Consider the following 18574-nt stretch of genomic DNA (forward strand, 5'->3'; position numbering starts at 1 on the left):
GAATAGATGTTCGCAACTTAGTCACTTCGGAACTATTGAAGGGAAATACAGTATTGGATTGGCGTACTCATTAATGGTTACCTCGTGTTGTAGAGATAGGCTATATCTATTCAAGACAAAGCCTTGGACACAAAAACTAATATGAGAAAACCTCTAGCACTTAGGTATAGTGAAAGAATTACCAACACAGTGCATTTGGACATAAATTTTGTGTCCGTTACATTTTTGACGATCTCTTTCATACACATACATAAAACCTGCCCCAAATCCGTCAAAGCCTATTCACGAACTCACAATAAAACTTCTAAATGATTTATTTACTATTGTCGGTTTTACAAAAGGAAAATATATGGGACGAGGTGACGATTTGAATGTTTACTCTGGATAAGAAGATATTTATCTTTTCCTGTAAGGAATTTTAGTCATCAATGGTATTATAGAACTTTTAAAGGCTAGTTCACAGCAATAAGGCTCTGAAAAATTTTGATAGTGCGTTACTTATAAAAGTTATAATGACGTTTTTTTTCATCCAGACTCATAAGAAGCATTGGTGGATAACACAAATGCTTGTCCTACGCGAGGTTCGAACAAGCGACACGATGCGCACAGTGAGTGTGGCCACTCGGCTATCCGTGCAGTCTCTGAATAGAATACCTATGTTACATGTCTTGACTAATTTATGACTCATTTTTTTGGGTGCTTTTGCATTACACCAAGAACTGGCATTTAAAATATTTATGACTTATCGAATAGCAGATCAAGTGTGGGATGTTGAAATAGAAGCTTTAACGTTCTTTAGGGAGACTAACACTTGACAATATCGTAGGGAGTTTTCTACAAAATCATTGTTTTTGTTTGGGCGTTGGCTAAATTGATCTCAATAAGTGTGAGTTGTCTCTTACTAAACACGTTGTGATACCAATATAAACAGTCGGTCTTTATAAAGCACATACGATAAATATCTATTCAAAAAATACGTTTGTGAAGTAATAAGAAGTTTCCACGAATTTTAAGAGACAGTGAGATAAAGTCGAAAAGTAAGTACGTAAGCAAAAACTGACGTCAACACCCTTGAGAGTCAAATGTACAAAGTTTTACGTGAACGTACGAAAGTTCACTTAGATCGTTATTTGATAAAGTATTTGCAGCATTTTCACTGTAGAGCGTCTTGTAATTTTAAGCACAATCAGATATATAAAAAAATTATGGGATATGTGTTAAATGCATGAAAAACAAAAAAAAAAATAAACGTGACGAGATAGTTACAAAATCCATTGCTTAGTACACCTAACGACGAATATTTTCGAATCATTAAGCAATTGCTACGTTCTGCATAACATCACATTTAGACCACCAAGTAAAACTTAGAAATTAAATAGCACTGTCCTAAATTATTTATTACGACACTGGTACAGGTTACTACATAATCATAGTTGACAACCAAGTCTCATTAGCAGCGATCGAGGCTCTAACAGAGAATTCATAACCTCCATGTAAATACAAATTAATTCACTAATTGAGACAGATCCGTCTTAATTAAACGACATTATGCAAACGCTTTGTCGTTCCCGCAGTCTTTTGTTGTTGAGGCTAACAGAGGACTAATTAAATCCTTGCCTAGATTTCAAAGTCTTGGTAACTTTCCTGTGGGTACAAGACAAGGCAAGGTGTGGAGATTTATAAAGATATGAATTTTTCCTTTCTTTCATAATAAGCTTTATTTTAAATTACCTAGTTCTGGTGTTAGTTCTTTGAAATTAAGTTCAAGTAATAATTAGTTAATTTCGACATGCCTGTTGATCTAGTGGTTTGTGGCCCTGACTGCTATACCGGAGGTCGTAGGTTCGATTCGCACCCAAAACAATTTTTTATTGGAAGAGCACGATAATTTGTTCTATGTTTGCATTTAGTGCTTATAATATAAGCTTCGCTCAGTTCCAGGATAGATGGCGTTTTGTTGAAGTTGTGGAATTTTATTTTTATTGATTTCCTTTTTTTCTAATTCAAGTCTCATTAACATGAATCAAAATGAATCAAAGCCCAAGTTAAGATCGACCCTCATTTGCCTTAATATGCCACTCAAATGCCTTGTTCCTAACACACGAGTATTACTCACCTGACCTTTACCGTGAGTCATTGCTCTTGTGAAAGCGAGAAAGCGTATACGGTATGTGTAGGATCATCTCGCTTTAACAACAACAGAAATTTAATTTCCAGAGAGCTCAGTACAGGCACTGACCTTTAGGGCACAACATCAATAAAACCCTTAAAAGACCTTTTCTTGGCAATTCTACTTCCAGACGAGCCACAAATCCCTTTTGTTAATCGTCTCCCATTCGTACGAGGAAGAAATCGTTTACAATAAACCTTCCATTATAATAAAAAGATACTCATTGTTTCATTTACTTCAGTGTCTTAAATAAGATAGTATTAAGTTAAGACTGCAATGTAATTGTGATGATAAAGATTACGAAGTTAACTAACTCGACTTTAGTTCCAACCTAAAACGTTTTTTTTAACGTTTATCTAAAGGGTACCGGAGCCTTATAACTGAGGCACTACTTTCAATTAGACAATTTTAATTTAATGATTTTCCGGAGTCTTTAATTAAACTTCATTATTATTTCGCATGAAAATCAAATACCTATTTCCTAATGTTTGTCCTACAAGCATTCTTAATTTTTTTAGGTATAGCGAAGCATTTTGCTGAAACTAAAATAGTTTTGGATACCCGAGCCCGAAGCACACAAACAAATACTGGCTCTAAGGGTGAGACAAAACCAACACGAAATTGAAGGATAGTACAGCTTTGATTGAATAGTTCAATATTCGATAGTTTTGATGTTTAATTTAAACTCAATTCGCTTTCGAACCGAACTCAATCAAACGTTGTATTGATACTCAAACCATTTGTCATTGACCCATTTTGTAACTGGTTAGCTACGAGTACGTGAATATCGAATATTTTGACAAAAATATTTTTTTTTGTCACTTAATTTTTTCGTTTTTTATTACAGCGATTTCCCACAAAACTAGTTTAATGGGTCAACTGCTGGCGATCGAATAACAATTAGACATTTATTTTATTTCGTTATTTTTGTAGAGGCTCTTAAATTACATAAAAATATTGTTTCACTAGTTCTTTATACATAAATATATATTTTTTTAAATAAATTCAACTTTGACTGAACCATATCAATACTAAACTGAAGGAAACACCGCTGATTGGTACTACATCTTTCGTATAATTGAAATCAATAAACAATCTTCCACAATATTGCACAACATCACAAAATGGAAGACAATTTGTTTCTGTATTCTGGCTTCAAATGCCATTTAATCCAAAATGTATTTCTAATACGTAAAGATTTACATCCACATGTAATCCAATCCGAATAAGATCAGATGTTTGCAAAAGCCTTTGGAATTAAATTTAACTGAAACGTGAATAAATCTTTAAATTGGAGCTTTTGTTAACCCTTTGTGGTATGAGGACGGGTCAGTTGATTATTTTAATTAAACATTCACATGTCAAAGTTGTATATTTATTATTCGGTTTTGAACAGCCAGTTATATCAATTTATCCCATTTTCCAATCAAACAATTGAATTAAACAAAAGACAAAAACTTTTTTCAAAAATATAAAATTGGAAACTATCAATTGTTCTTCTTATTTGAAATGAGAATTTAATTTCAAACCGGAGATAGAGCAGCGTTAGAAAACAGTGGCCAGTGACAAACGATTTTTCTTTTATGAAGAAAAGTTACGGGTCACGGCTTTATAAGATAGATAACAAACACAGATAAGAAACAAATGCAATAAAGAATCTTTTCAAATCAGATTACAATAGTTCTGAAGTTCGATATTAAAGTGTCATATAAGTTTCTAGGCCAGCGTAAAAAATTTCATTACTGCAGTTTTAAAGTAAAGTCATCAATTTTATCTTAAATTATTGCTTTTCAAACTAAAGGATCGCATTTAAGATAGGCAAATTACTTTTTAAATATGTTAATATAAAACTACTTATCTGTCAGGATGGAATTGCCTTAACAGAACGAAAAAACTTTAACCAAATAGTCTGCATTTCGATTTTGGCTTCGCCTTGAAGGTAGAAAAAGTAGAACAAGTAAAAACTTTTAGTAATTTTTTTTTGGCAGAAGCGTGGCAAATAAACAAGTCAATTTATTTTCACGTTTACGAATTGATTCGAGCGCTCACTTTTGTTTTATTTTGTTATCAGCTAAGAATGAAACGACGATTGGGTGACATATAAATTTGTGGAAGGGTAAGAGACTGCGGGTCTCAAACCCATCGACACTTGTGAAAATTTTAAGTATCTACATAACATGGCTCATGAGGTACACCTCGTGATAGGTGGATTAACAGAAGGACATATAGCGTAGCCTTTGTTATAGGGTTCCGTTTTTACCCTTTAGTTATACAATACTGATCTTGTTCCCATTCAACTACTAACAACAAAAGCAAATTATTGTTCAGTATTGTTGATGTTTCGATAACTTTGTAAATTTACGTTAAACGCTTAAGATTAAAAGCACTTACTAAGTACCTAATATTCCATAGAAATATAATAAAAAACGCATTAAAGCGATTATAATTAAATAAATTATAAATGAACGTAGCAATTGTTTCGATAATTGTGAAATGATTTAGTTTAATTCCGTTATAGCACGCAATCCATTTTTTTATAAACGTAGTTTACGAATAAATGTTACAAAGTATTTTAAGTTATGCAAAATGTCTAACATTATATCACATTGTAACACGTTATCTGCTCATTTATTCGCAAAGAAAAAGTGGGCTTATTATTTTAATTTAATACGTTTACTACGTTCTATTTTATAGTACATTGTTTTAGTTGTCGTTTTATTGGAAATATAGCTATTTAGTCAGGTTAATTTCAAAAGGGCAAGCATTTTTTAATTTAATTAATTTTTAACGATAGTCTTCGGGTCTTCCGGTCTACGCATCGAGTACTGTTTGCGCAGTTTCGCTTAATACATGCTTAGCAATATGCATACAGCATTTAATTATATTTTATTTTAATTAAACTAATGTCCATTATTTACAAATAAGAAAAGTGTATATATTTATAGTCAATTTTTACAATGTAACTATGAAAGCTGATGGTTGGCGCTTTCAGCACCAGCTAATTTGCGATGAACCATCATCGTACCATTTCTGTACCATTTCGTGATATATACTAGGTATTAAAAAAAAAGGAATAAGGATTGTCTGCTCGTTCCCCAGCTGACGCGATGACGGTGTAACCTGCGCTTAACGTTGCACATTGAGAGTGGCTTTAAATGTTTTCCATTTCAACAGCAGTTAGCCGAGAAAATGGCTCCATTTTCTTTTCTTGACTACAGCAATTATAACATCTTATCTTTGAGGGCGCAAAAACAACCGAGATACAAAATGATAAAAGATTTTTTTCTTAAAAACTTTTCAGAGCAGAAAATTCTCGCACATTTTGCTTAAAAAAATGTACTATGACTATAATTCTTAACTTTTCTAAAATATAGATAAATAAAGTGATATTTTTCTTTATTTCAGAGCTCTTTGTTCTAGAGTCATCTGTCTTAGTGTTGCTCGGTTTCCTCGCGTTGCTGAGACTCGTGCCGGATAATTTGTTAGAGTAAGGTGTCTTGTACTAAATAAGTAGTGATCCTGACAAGGTGCTTCAGGTTAAGTATATACATTTTTAAATAAGTACGTATACCTGATTCTGGATACGCGCGGATTTGTCAGCGTGGTAATGATGATATAAGTTAGGATTTTTTTAATTCACATTAATCGTTGAGGAGCGCTCATATCTTCTTTCAGTTTTTGTTACACATTTCATTACCGTTTTGTTCTTATTAATCACAGACATTTTAAATAAATGTTAGCTACATTTAAAGATTTTATTAAAATCGGAATAATAGTATTTGAGATGGTTGCGTTCAAACAAACACTCAGTATGATAGACACATGTTAGGGACACATGTTAAATTGGAGTAATATTATTTATCTACAGGCGTGCATTATATTTATAGTGCAAGAGAGTACCGGCGTTTTTTAATTTTGATAACCAAGTACTAAAAGTGTAAAATGTTTTGCTATTAGAACAATTGTCATATCAAAACATAGTATAGGCTACCTATATTAGGTACAGGATATAATAAACTAAAACAATTTTGTTAAAATGAAAACAGTATTAAATAAAATGTTTTAAATTTACTACGTGGTTGTATAATATTGAAAACCTTAAACACAATCGCGAAGTTATTTAAAAAATTACACTTTTTCGACTCTGGAGAGCTTAAACAAAGCTTTTCGTGGGTGCGGCGGTCATTGAACTCCGCGTAAATTAATTAATATACGCACAATCCACATACATTAACTAAAGCATATATTATTCACAGTTTTTTGAAATATTAAAACAAACACGCAACCATTTTAAATGAGCCAAAATTATGTAATCAAAATTCTCAATGAGGTTTCGAATGGTGTGATTACGGTTATTTTACTATATAAATGTTTCATCAGCGTTAAATATGATGGTTGAGAAAAAACCTGGTAAGAGACGAACGGACAGACTAACAAAGACTGACTGACTGACTGACTAAGGATTCCGTTTTTCAGATTTGGGTAAATAATAGACAAGCAATAGTGTACGTTATCCATAAAATTGTTTGTCAAAAATAATATTGCTTGTTTGTCTTATCACAAATAATAAAATGCAAGGTTTATTTTTTAAACCTGAAAATTTACATGAATCATTTTGGTACAAATATGTTTGTTTTGCGATGAACGACAATATTTTTCACAAGAACCTCAAGGACTTTCATTTTCGATCAACTTTATTTGTTTGTATTTTCTCGTATGCATAACAAGCTTGTTTTTGTTTCAAATATCTTTAGTAAATACGTATAAAATAAAACTACTTCTACACCTACACAATTTTTAATCACAACGACTCACTGTTGCATAAAATTGCAGTACCCAAGTCCAGTTAAAAATTTCTTTTAAAACATTTAAAAATGTAGGACACTATTCCGTTCTTGTTCACTGGTAAATCCAAAAGAGATATGGGTTTAGATTAAATTAAATCCAGGTCATGCAAGATTAAAATGGACAGACGCTTTGGTCTAGAACTCTAGACTGTATTAAAGAGCTTTATAGGTAGATAGAAGGTTATATTAGCAGTTGTTTTCCACTGGCTTCTATTATAATACGCTATTCTTACAAAATATCAGGTATCCTTCGAAGGACTGTGTATTCTGTCCCATAGGTCTCCAGTAAAGAAATAAGACTGCATTTATTTTTAATATCTTGAATTTAATGAACATTTATTTTGCTTCCTTTTTTTTAAATACCTTCATTATAATATCAAATGTTTTCTCTCATTGCCAATACAGTGACTTACAATGCGGATAAAAAATTGTAGATCCCGATCGATAGATCAGCGTATTATAATACCGGTCAGTGAGTTTACCTAAGTGTAACGCAGTGTGTAACCTAGATAGCATGTAAAACCTTTTTAGTTCAATATTCTGAACGGCCAGTAAATACATTATGTTGCATGATGGGGTAAATAGAAAAATAAAGTTCACCTTCAACCTTTTTGCTGTTTCACAGAATACTGGCCGGTAAAAGCACGCTTGTTTGGTTATTTTTCTTTTTTATTTTTAGATACAGTTTCGATTTACTTATGTTTTTCTTTTCTATTTGTGAAAAAATGCTTTGTGCCTTTACCATGTAGATGTAGAATTATCGACTTCAAAAAACGAATTCCAAAAATTCGTGAAATTCGATGGAACCTTAAATTTTAAGCTTGTGTAAAAAATGTTACTTTTTTATTTAATTCACTACAGTATCCAATATTGAGTTTGCAAGTTCTATGCGTCAAACATATGTATTTTTAAACTGGTTGGGGTATTCATAAAACGTCACTAGCAAAGTCAAAGTAATATTTTGTTTCACAACAGCTATTAATAAAAGGTCGTAGGTTGGAATGTAAATAAATTAATGCATTTTATGAACTTGTTTCCAACCACGCAAACTAATATATGAGGCTTTCCTATTAAACTTCATGTAGCTACAGCGCAATTAACCTACGGCGGCTGTTCTAAGACAAACAATATTGCATTTTGTGTCTAAAAAGGTCCCAGAGGACACTATTTGCTTACTTTGGTAAATAAGTAAACAGTTAACTTTTCATAAACTCTGTAAACAGACAAGAAGATAATGCCTGTGTATATTTATTAGACGTAACCCTATTACGATGTTGTACTATGTTACGAGTATAATATAACTACGTCACAAGCTAGTTGCAAAGCAAGCATATACCTTCTCTTTATTCTAAATCTATACTAGAAATTAACAATTCCGTCGTAAAAATTATATGAATTCTTTTCTCTGTACGTCATATCGTTCTTGAGACTTGTGGGCTAAATATTGATTCAGAAAATAGACACTCAATTTTGATTCTTAGCTATTTTAAAATAAATACCTAAAGGTCTTATATTATTCGACGTAACCACTAAAAAGGTTAAATCGAAGTAGGTAACCTATTTTAAAACCATGCACCAAATTGAACTTTCATTACCGCAACCCTATGCAACCTTTTTAACAAACCAAGTGTATTAGGTGCATACATTAACGTTAACTGGACATTATTACGTGAGTAAAGGCTAATTAACCGTGAGTTGGCGAACCGTATGCCGTACGTAACTACCTGTGCATAACAATGCAAGTAATATTGTGGTAGGCACACAGAGTAAATTTAACTCACAGAGGCGTTATTCCAAGCAACTGGGTATGTCGCAAAAAAGACCGTTGTGGGACCAAATATTGATGAATTTACGCAGAAGTCATCCGTTGGAAAAACGGTCGCTCATATAATCGGACACAGGACAAACAAATTGATCTACAAGTTGAAAATGTTAACCAGATACCCGCTATGCTTTGGATTGTTCAATAACGACGATCCTGTACTATCTACTACATAACCGCCGATACAATGACTACACTGAATCTCAGTGAGGTTTTGCCTGGCCGTGCTAGGACGCATTCTGCTAGACATCGCCTTTGCGGTGAATACTTACAAGGAGCGTGAACTAGTGTAGGTAACAAAGGCGACTGTTATATAAAACACTCTGTTAAGTGTTTACTCTATGGCTGTAGTGTGAAGCGACAAATGATGTAAGAATATTATATGAGGTTAGCTCGGATGCGTTATTATGATACCAGGTTCACACGTCGTCGTGTGAAATTACCTGTGTTCAGCTCATGGAGATTAGCACTGCAGAATGCATCTGTTAGACTGGGATGTGTCATCTTAGTACTAAGTGCCCTTGCAAATAAATATGTGTTTATATCGTTCTAAAGTGTTTTTGCATGAGCTGATTCGCTGTCGGTATTTACAGCGTTCTTTTTATTACAACAAAAAAATATTTGAATTAAGAACGATCAGTATAATGAAACAAATGAATTAGAGTATTTTTTTTTTTAAATTTCACCTTTTTATTTTTTATTATTATTAGCCCATATTCGTCCACAGCTGGACATAGGCCTCCCCTATTCCACGCCATTGATATCTATCCTCGGCTGCTCACATCCAGCTTCTGCCAGCCATCTTACGCCATATTTATAATAAAGCCGTGTTTTCAAACTGCTTGGAAAAGGCTTCACACACACGTATTATAAGCTAGGTACACGATAATACTCGTTTAAAAAAATAACTTTTATACTTCTGCACCTAACAAAACTTTGTCGCGTGACATTTTCACGAAAAGAAAAGCGCTAAAGTCACTGAAACGTAAAACTTCAAAGTACTTTTTCATCGTACTATTTCGGCGAGTCACTCACACAAATTATTGCCCTATTTGTAACGATTATGTCTCTTTTACTGTTCTTTTAAAACTGTTACGAATCGATGTTGATTTTGCTTTTATAAGTCACGAATGGATCGCGAATATGCGTTTTGCTTTGAAATAAATTTGAGTTAATTCTAATAAATGCGTATAGTAATGGGTTATTTCGAAGAATTGCTGGTACATTATGTCATAATATACCTAGGACTACATAGACAAAAAAAAATAAATGAATCAATCAACTCAGTTTATTATAGTCCACTGCTGGACATAGGTGTCCTAGTTCTTGCCTTTTAAATCGACCTTGTTAAGCGACTTCTTTATATTTCTCAGTCCATTAGACTGGAGAATGTCCTAAACTAAGTTTGCCGAATTAGGGTCTCCAATCAATTATAATCAATATATTAAACCTACAAAATAAGTTATATTTGAGTTAGACTTGACTTTATAGTTCAATAATATAAAAATATAAATATTTGTGCTACACGTGCAAATCGGGTCGGCAGTAACTCCATAAATAATTTTGCTTGGAAGCTAACGCCAATCAAATTTTATCTATAGAAAAGCGCATGATTGAAAAATACAAGTCTCATAAAATGTTTTAAAATCCTGTCTTATTTTTTAAGAACCTAGGTCTAATATTAATTCAAAATAAGATCAACGTCAAGACAAATCAATGTCATTTTATTTTCGTTCCCGTTTCATGGTTTACTTAACTTATAACATGTTACACCTATCATAAAAAGAATAACACATGTCCAAAATGACAATCAAAAGAATTTTATTACCCATAACAACAGTATGTAGTACCAAATATAAAGTAATAGCAATTTCAAATTGAGTACCAACAATAGCTGTTAAAGGTACAATAACTAGGATTTAATCTCAATAGAAACGAAGGCACTTAATCAATCAACCTTAACCCTTTGTTAAGATTAATCGATTTAATTACAGATCAAAGCATTCACTCTAAGCTTTGACAAAGGTTAACACGTGTGAACAGAAAATTATTTGCTAATGGGACTCAGCTATAAGATGACATTTAATTTCGGGATTAATTTACTCTGATTAAAATTAACCTTCGGTGGTATAGTTATAGAGTAGTAATTCGAATAACTATTAATTACATGTAATAATGAAAACGCCTTACTTTCTTATAAAGTAGGTATTATAAATTCCTATTCCTATTTTTAACATAAAAACTTGGTTGTATTTGTTGTTGTTCTGTTGTGCTCGTTGGGGCTTCATTTTACAACCTTTTCAATCACTTCGACTAAGCCACACAGTTCTAACGTGTACACCGATCATCAGTATTGAATAGCTGATTTTAATCATCTACTTTTGCTGTTCACCGTACCTCACATATATAACCACAAGTAAACAGGTTTAATAATACAAGTGTTAAAGGCTACGTACAAAGGAGGTTACATGACTAGGATAAATTAAGTCCCCTTTAAATGAACAGGACAACAATACCCTGGGGACTGAAACTTTAATGTCAAGTAGCTTATCATATTAGTCTATCTTGCTATAAACAGTTTGTGTAATAAACACTGCCTACATTCTACGTCAATTGTGTTTGTGGGGCGTTGTAAATCTATGGATAAAGGAATGGATACGGCCATTGTAAGTTGATTTGAAATAGGTCATATAAATTGTTTGTAAAATTAATGTCATACCATCATTCAGCAAAATTGGTAGGTCAGATTGATTTCGCGGAGTTAAAAAGTAAAAATGTTACGGTTAGCTAAAACCTTGACTTATGTCACTTATCAGTACACTTTTTAAGCTTTTTACCGACAAGTGACGTAAATAGTAAAAAAAAGTAAAAATTAAGTAAACTAATTTACAATGTAAGTAAATAACGTGCAAGCATATTCGAGAAAAACAATTTATTGACGAATGGAGTTGTTTTATTCTACAATACTTCATATCCATGGCAACTGTTAACGAACAGGCACTATAACTACCATGTATAAAGAAATAGACCTTCAGAAATATACAATATAGAGCGACATTTTATTTGAAAACGCTTCAAGACACTTCAAAGGTGTGTTCGTTCAAGCTGCACTTTTATGTTAGACAAAAGGAACAAATATTGATTACAGATATATTTTTTCAATGACTAAAACTAGTCGTGTTATGCCAGTCACATTATTTGTGTAGGTATAACTAGTGACTTCAGGCAGTATATTTTAGATTAAAGCTTTAAAAATTCAACTTGATTTAATAAATTCGAATAACTTTTTTAATTATTATTAAATTTATCGTATCAGAAAAAATAATCAGATAAGTTCCTGCGTTCATCGTGCACAAACAAGAATATAATTTAATTTATAGACCAAGCAGAAAGAAATTTATGTACTACAGATTTCACTTAGCTATAATTTTATCTTATGTATAGATATAGATCTGTATGTGTAATTTATTTGTATTTCTTAACACTGAAAGCTTGAAAAATAAAATGGTTGCAAAAAAACTGCTTAGGTAATAAACACATTTATGTCGCGGTAAGAGAGAAGTTTATTTCAAAGGAGATCACTTAAAAATTATATCATCATCATTATCATCATCAGGATATCCAGTCCAGTAAAAATTATATTCAGTCTTACAAACAAACCAAATAATAATTTAAACAAAAAAAAATTATAGGGTTTATAGTCAATCCAGCACACTATAATGACTAAATCGAGAAGCAAAGAAAAAAACATAAGTATTCGTTCTGTCACAGTATCAGTAATTCTCTATTCCCGAGAGGAATTAAAACCGTATGTTCAAATAAAAAGGAAAAAGCCCAGTATTGGCCACTCCGAACTCATTCAAACGTAATGCCTTTGGAAACCTACGAAACACTTTCACTGTACCTTTCAAAGGTATTTTAAAATGGTCTGAAAGGTACTTTTAATTTATTATTATAGCACCTTATACTGTAGTGATTTTAGGGGAGGAACGCTGTTATACGAGTTGTTGTGTTCTGTTTCGCTCTGACATCTGCAAGTATTAATAAGAAGTGGTATTAGGTGTCCTGTAGCGGTATTGATTCTGCGTTTCAATATTTTTTTGATAAATTCATGTCAATTTTAGAATTGTTGTAGGATTTTTGTTGATTTGGATTACATCATAAAAATTGGTCATTTTAAACCTTTGACGCCGAAAGGGATAAGTGGTCATAAGTTTGATACTGTCTGATACAGACATGACTGTGTCTATTTTTCGTAGCGCCTGAACGGGTGAATCTATTTGGATGCAGTTTCTTATTTGATAGAGGGTTTCCTAGTGATGGTTTTTAGATGAGTTAAAAAATTAATGCATTGATATTAGGTATATATCCAAATAATATTCCTCTACATTACAAACAAAATGATATTCCTCCCAAAAAAAAACAACCACAAAGTTCTATATAAAAAAATCTTCAGAATCAAAGTAACAGGATACCTAACAATCTAGATCGCGAAAACGTAAAACGGACATTTATTTTTCCACGAATTCAGAAAACTGACCCAGACCGTTAGTACAGTATAATTGAAGGTGAGATTCTGAATATTCTATGGTTAAACAACAGGAGGTTTGGTTTTGGCCTAAAGGATGTGACCTTTAGGCCAAAACCAAACCTCCTGTTGTGTGTTGATGTTACTCTGACCTTTATCTTCCTAACAAGGAATGGACATGTGTGTATCCAATCTGTATGCTAAACAAATACCTATGTTCTGTTAGTATTCCAACTGAATCTCCTATTGTATTTGTTCATTTATGTTTGATGTTATTTTAATACAGTTTGCGGTGTATTTGCAGTTGGTATGTTGTTGGATTTGCAAATTTGCAATGGAAACAAGACGACTTTAATAGTATCTATCTTAATGTCGGACCGATTCTGATACTTCTCCAAAAATTAAAAGTGTCCGACACTTAAAACTTTCTCCCCATATATTTTAAGCGGCGAGTCCGATTTCCATCATACATGTCAAAGAACGTTGGCACATAATTCATCTTATATAATAAATAAGTCCCTCAACCCAATCGGGAGCTTTGATGCCACAGCCAGACATTAAGATAGCCACGTCAAACTTATAACACCCCTCTTTATGCTTCAGGCGCTAAAAACATTTAGACATACATACATATTTCATCAAAACCTTACAGCCATTTCCAATATAGGTACGGAAAAGACTAAAAACTTGCCTCTGGAAAGTTAAAACAGTTGAAAATCTTTGTCCAAAGTTTTATTACGTCTTAGTTAGCTAAAATAGTTTTTAAAACCTTCGCTCATTAATCCTAAACACACAAATTTAAGCACAAAGCGTCTAGCTTAAACACCAGACTAAAATAGGAACCCAGAATACAGGAGTTAGGGCACAAAACCTCAACAAACAAAACTAAAAATAGAAAAGGCAATGTTAATGTAAATGAGCAATCCTCGACGCGACCGCTCCTGAAATTTTAAAAAGAGTTTGCTCTACGGAGTTTGGAGTTCGTGAAGTGCTGAAGCTTTAGTTAATGCATATGTAAGAGGAACGTTTTTATTTGTTCCACTGAAATCCTGAAATGTTAAGTGTGTGTGATAAGGACGAAGACGCGTGTAGGTATTGCTTAAAGGTTAAAGATTTGGAAAATAAACGCATCATTTTTTAATACTACTTTAGAATGTTGAATAACCTAATATTTGTGTGTGTGTGTGTGTATTATAATGTTACGCACGCGGGCAAGTATTAGACAAATTTTCCTCTTTTCTAAACTTACATTATTTTGATATTGATGCACAGCATACACTACTATAACCCATCACCGAATTGTTTATTAATCGTTTCTTATCAGCACATTGCGCAATGTTCATTTAACATGAAAATCAAATCATTTAAAAGTAAAAATCCAAGTAAAACCCACATCACGTCTACTTTATCCCAGTAATCATTCCTGAAAGCTACAAAACATTAACTTTACAGATAAAACAAAGACTAACATACTAGTATTAATATTAATAACTTTTACATAGTTATCTGTAAATTTATTGCTGGACTATCGCTCCCAGCGGCAGTATTAGTTTGATAACTAGTGAGGGGGTCCAGATTTAGTAGGTTTCATTTGTATTACAACCATATGCGAAAAAAAATTAATTTGGTAAACCCAATCTGTCTATTAAGCCTTTATTTTTGTCACTTAGTATATTTATGATGTAAGGGTTCGGTCAAATACGTGCCGATGTATTACGGATGGACATAATTACTTTTACCGACTTAAAAAACAGCTTTTATAAGCGAAAAATATTATTTACTTCACAAAACGACTCCCGCAGTAATGAAATTAATCCCTGTGTCGCGGGCCTTTCACAATGATTCAAGTCACAAGCACAACACACCCAGACTCAGAAGCATCCGTGGATCACACAAACGCTTATCCTTCCTACATGGGGATCGAAACCGCGACACGTCGCGCTCCGAGGGTTTGGCTTGACGACTTCAAACCCTTGGCTATCTGTGCTTTCAAACTGAATGACAATAATACCATTTGCAAGCTTTATTCCGAGTAAAAATCTGGTTAAAATGTACTCCAAAATTCTCTTTAAATGAATACTTTTAGTCCACTCCTAAAGCTCGTTATCAACATGAAAAATCCATTGTGAGAACTGAGTAGAATACAGTGCTGAGTAAACAAGATTAACAGGTCTGAGTAATGTATTTAGCGACCTGCAGTTCTCCAACAATGTGAGTGTTTTAATAGAAAGTCAGTGTACTCTTATAACTAAATTAAAATATATCCGTTCAGGATCCGTATTCATATCAAAAAAATTAACCCTATCTTTGAGGGTTAAGCAACGGTCGAAATAGTCATGACGGGTGACTATTTTTGTTAATTTTATTTTGAACTTCAGTTAAGTGAATTTGTACTGTTTCTTTTATGGGGAAACATAATTCGCTGATACAAATAACACTGAAAACGCCAAAACAGGGCTGAGACAGACAAAGTGATGGATGAATTAAGAGGAAGATAATCCAAATGAAGGATTACAATGATAGACGGAGACAAACGGAAGACAAATCTTCGAGGCATCTTAGAAAGAAACAGATCAATAGATAGATAGAAGACCACTTAAAGAAATGAACGATCTATTGATTTACAAACTGCAGATACGCCAATATTTTCAGATGTTACAACGCCTCATGCTATGAAGCACAGCACAAATTACAAAAAAATGTGTATTCATATAATCCACAAATACTTATTACTAATAGCTATAGAACATAATATTAATATGATTGCATAATTATCTGATTTAGACTGTCAAACCTAATAAAGCTCCAGACAAGAATCTACAAGTAATTCCAATTCATGAGACTCGTACATTAAAGGAAAATATAAAACATCAAACTGTCGATAAATTGATAGTGCAAAATCCCTCATAAAACAAAATATGGATTTCGAAACACAATAAGTGGAAACACGTGTATGGAAATTGTCGTGCTAAATGGGTATTGCAGCTAATCAAGTGTGAAATGAAAAATATTGACGCTCGAGCTTCCGGATTTCGTTATACGTTATATTCTGAATTCATGACGCGGTTGTTTGAGATCAATGCTTTGTATAATGTTGGTTGCTTGTATGCAAATTTTAGCCCTTGTATTAAGAAAGCCGACATGATGGGTTATTCCCAGCCCTGGTACGATCTGTGGTAGGTTTTAGTCAGTAAAAGTCTGGCACATAATTCCGCTCAAAGTGGGGAGTCGGAAAAGAAGGATGATTCATCCAAACAAATAATTGGTCATCTTAACGCATATCGTTTGTTCTCATTACATTGAGTATTTCCCAATAACGCTCACAAGTCACTTGAAGGCAAGGGCTTAGACTGAAGCGAACCAGCTTCGCCAAAAACTCCTCAGCATTACGCTCTCTATTAATTACACATTATTCAGTTCAAAAATTTATGAAAACAATAATCCTTGCCCTTGAGTATTGAACAATCAGACACTCCTATTTTAATAATGTACCTACTGGAACAACAAGGCCGTATCTATACGGATATTGATTGCAGAGATCTCATTAACCAGGGATCCAATGTTTGTTATTACGTTAGTTGCTTGTTGAAAATCCCCTTGTTTCTGGTAAGGATAATGGTATGTTAACATCTCGCCGTGCCACTTAATTAGAGTAATAGGCAATCCTTTAACGCTTGATAAGTTTGAGAACGGGAACATAACTTCATTGTGTGGGTTTAAGATGATTACAATCGATGGGTACCTTTACCTCCATGTAGATTATAGGAGATGGGAAGGAATTATAAGTTTGTTATGAGATCTATACTATTTTACGTTTTGTATCATCGTTGCAATTTTGTAACGTTAGCCGAGTGCTATAGATTACAACTATAAATCCATTGTGCGAAACGTGCCGCGAGTTTAATCGAAGCGTATTACTTGTTTCTTTTTTAAAGAAGTATATAATATAAATAAGTCTGCTGATAACTGCTAGGTAGTTTCACAAGTTAATTGAAGTTTCTATGTAGTTGTTTTTTTTTTAAAAAGTATTTATAACAATATCAAAACAACGCTAAGACCAATCTGGAAGCCATTTCACCTGTCCCAAACGTCTCTTAAATGTTTATAAATAAATATCAAACATTTCGCAAACCCAATTACCTATATTGGATACAAAAATAAGGCTTATGACGTAAATAATCCAATCCAAAACAACCGCGAAGACATCATAACCGCTCCCAAACGTCAAATTTAAACGTACATAGAAGGTACCTAATCTGACTAAAGATGTTATCATTCACTTGTTCTATAAATACTGGAAGGCCAGTCTAAACAGTTTCTGATTTCCACGTCTTTAATAAAGAAACTACCGATATCACAAGTCATTTGTTTAAGAAGTACTACTCATGAAGCTGACTGCTGGGCAAGGTCTCTCTTCCACACCTGCAATAATAAACCTTAAGAGAAAGAGATAGCATGTAACTTGATGGTGACCTTAAACTTCTACGTTTAAGTATTCAGCCATAAAATCCGTATAGATATAAACATTTAATGAGTACTTACTGAATGAGTTGGATCGTAGTTGCGTGGGTACAGGAGGAGAGAGTACGTCACTGCCAAGACTACTGACGCTGACGACATCTCGGAGTTCTCCCAGCGATGACGAGCGAAGCGTGGGAAGCGAGAAGTTCACCTCCTTAGTCCTGAAAACAAGAATATTGTGAATATCCAAGCGTAGTGAAATAAATTGAGTAATTGAATCACCTGTTGGTGATTTTTGTTGGAGAATTATGTAAAACCAGCAGTCCGTTGTCAAAACAATTTATTTTGACAGTGCATTCGCATTGGATTAAAAGTTAAAGCAAAACAGAGAACGTTTTTCATCTGTCTATTTAGTACAAGGTTATAGGATAAATTTTGCTTAAAATGGACTCTAAAATGGAATCAAAATACTATTTGTTTTTTCTTCACAAAAAAAGGATATTTATCCAGTAATAGAACATTTCGAGTCAGAGTAATTGCCCAACGGACAAAGACTTCTTGCATAAAGAGAAGTAACGAGATTGTAAAGAAAAGAAGGACAAACGAAATAAAATAATTGTGACTCTCTTTACAATGAGCTGCGTAAACATTTTATGAATAATTTTCCTTGAAGGAAAGCAAATAAAATATGAAATGTCAAGTCTTGAGCTATTATTAACTTTAGAAGATTTAAAAATAATGGCATG

At 33.1% G+C, this 18574-nt stretch overlaps 1 protein-coding gene across 1 annotated transcript in view; it reads right to left on the reverse strand.

Annotated features, from left to right (window-relative positions):
* Nucleotides 1-18574, reverse strand: part of LOC113492189 (synaptotagmin-15-like) — an 80670-nt gene that overhangs the window by 18801 nt on the left and 43295 nt on the right. The window contains exon 5 of the mRNA XM_026869542.1: nucleotides 17910-18049. Within this exon, the coding sequence (XP_026725343.1) occupies nucleotides 17910-18049 (140 nt within the window). The remainder of the gene's footprint in view (nucleotides 1-17909; nucleotides 18050-18574) is intronic.

Source organism: Trichoplusia ni, chromosome 1, assembly GCF_003590095.1.
Source record: "Trichoplusia ni isolate ovarian cell line Hi5 chromosome 1, tn1, whole genome shotgun sequence".
In the NCBI taxonomy this organism is placed as follows: Eukaryota; Metazoa; Arthropoda; class Insecta; order Lepidoptera; family Noctuidae; genus Trichoplusia; species Trichoplusia ni.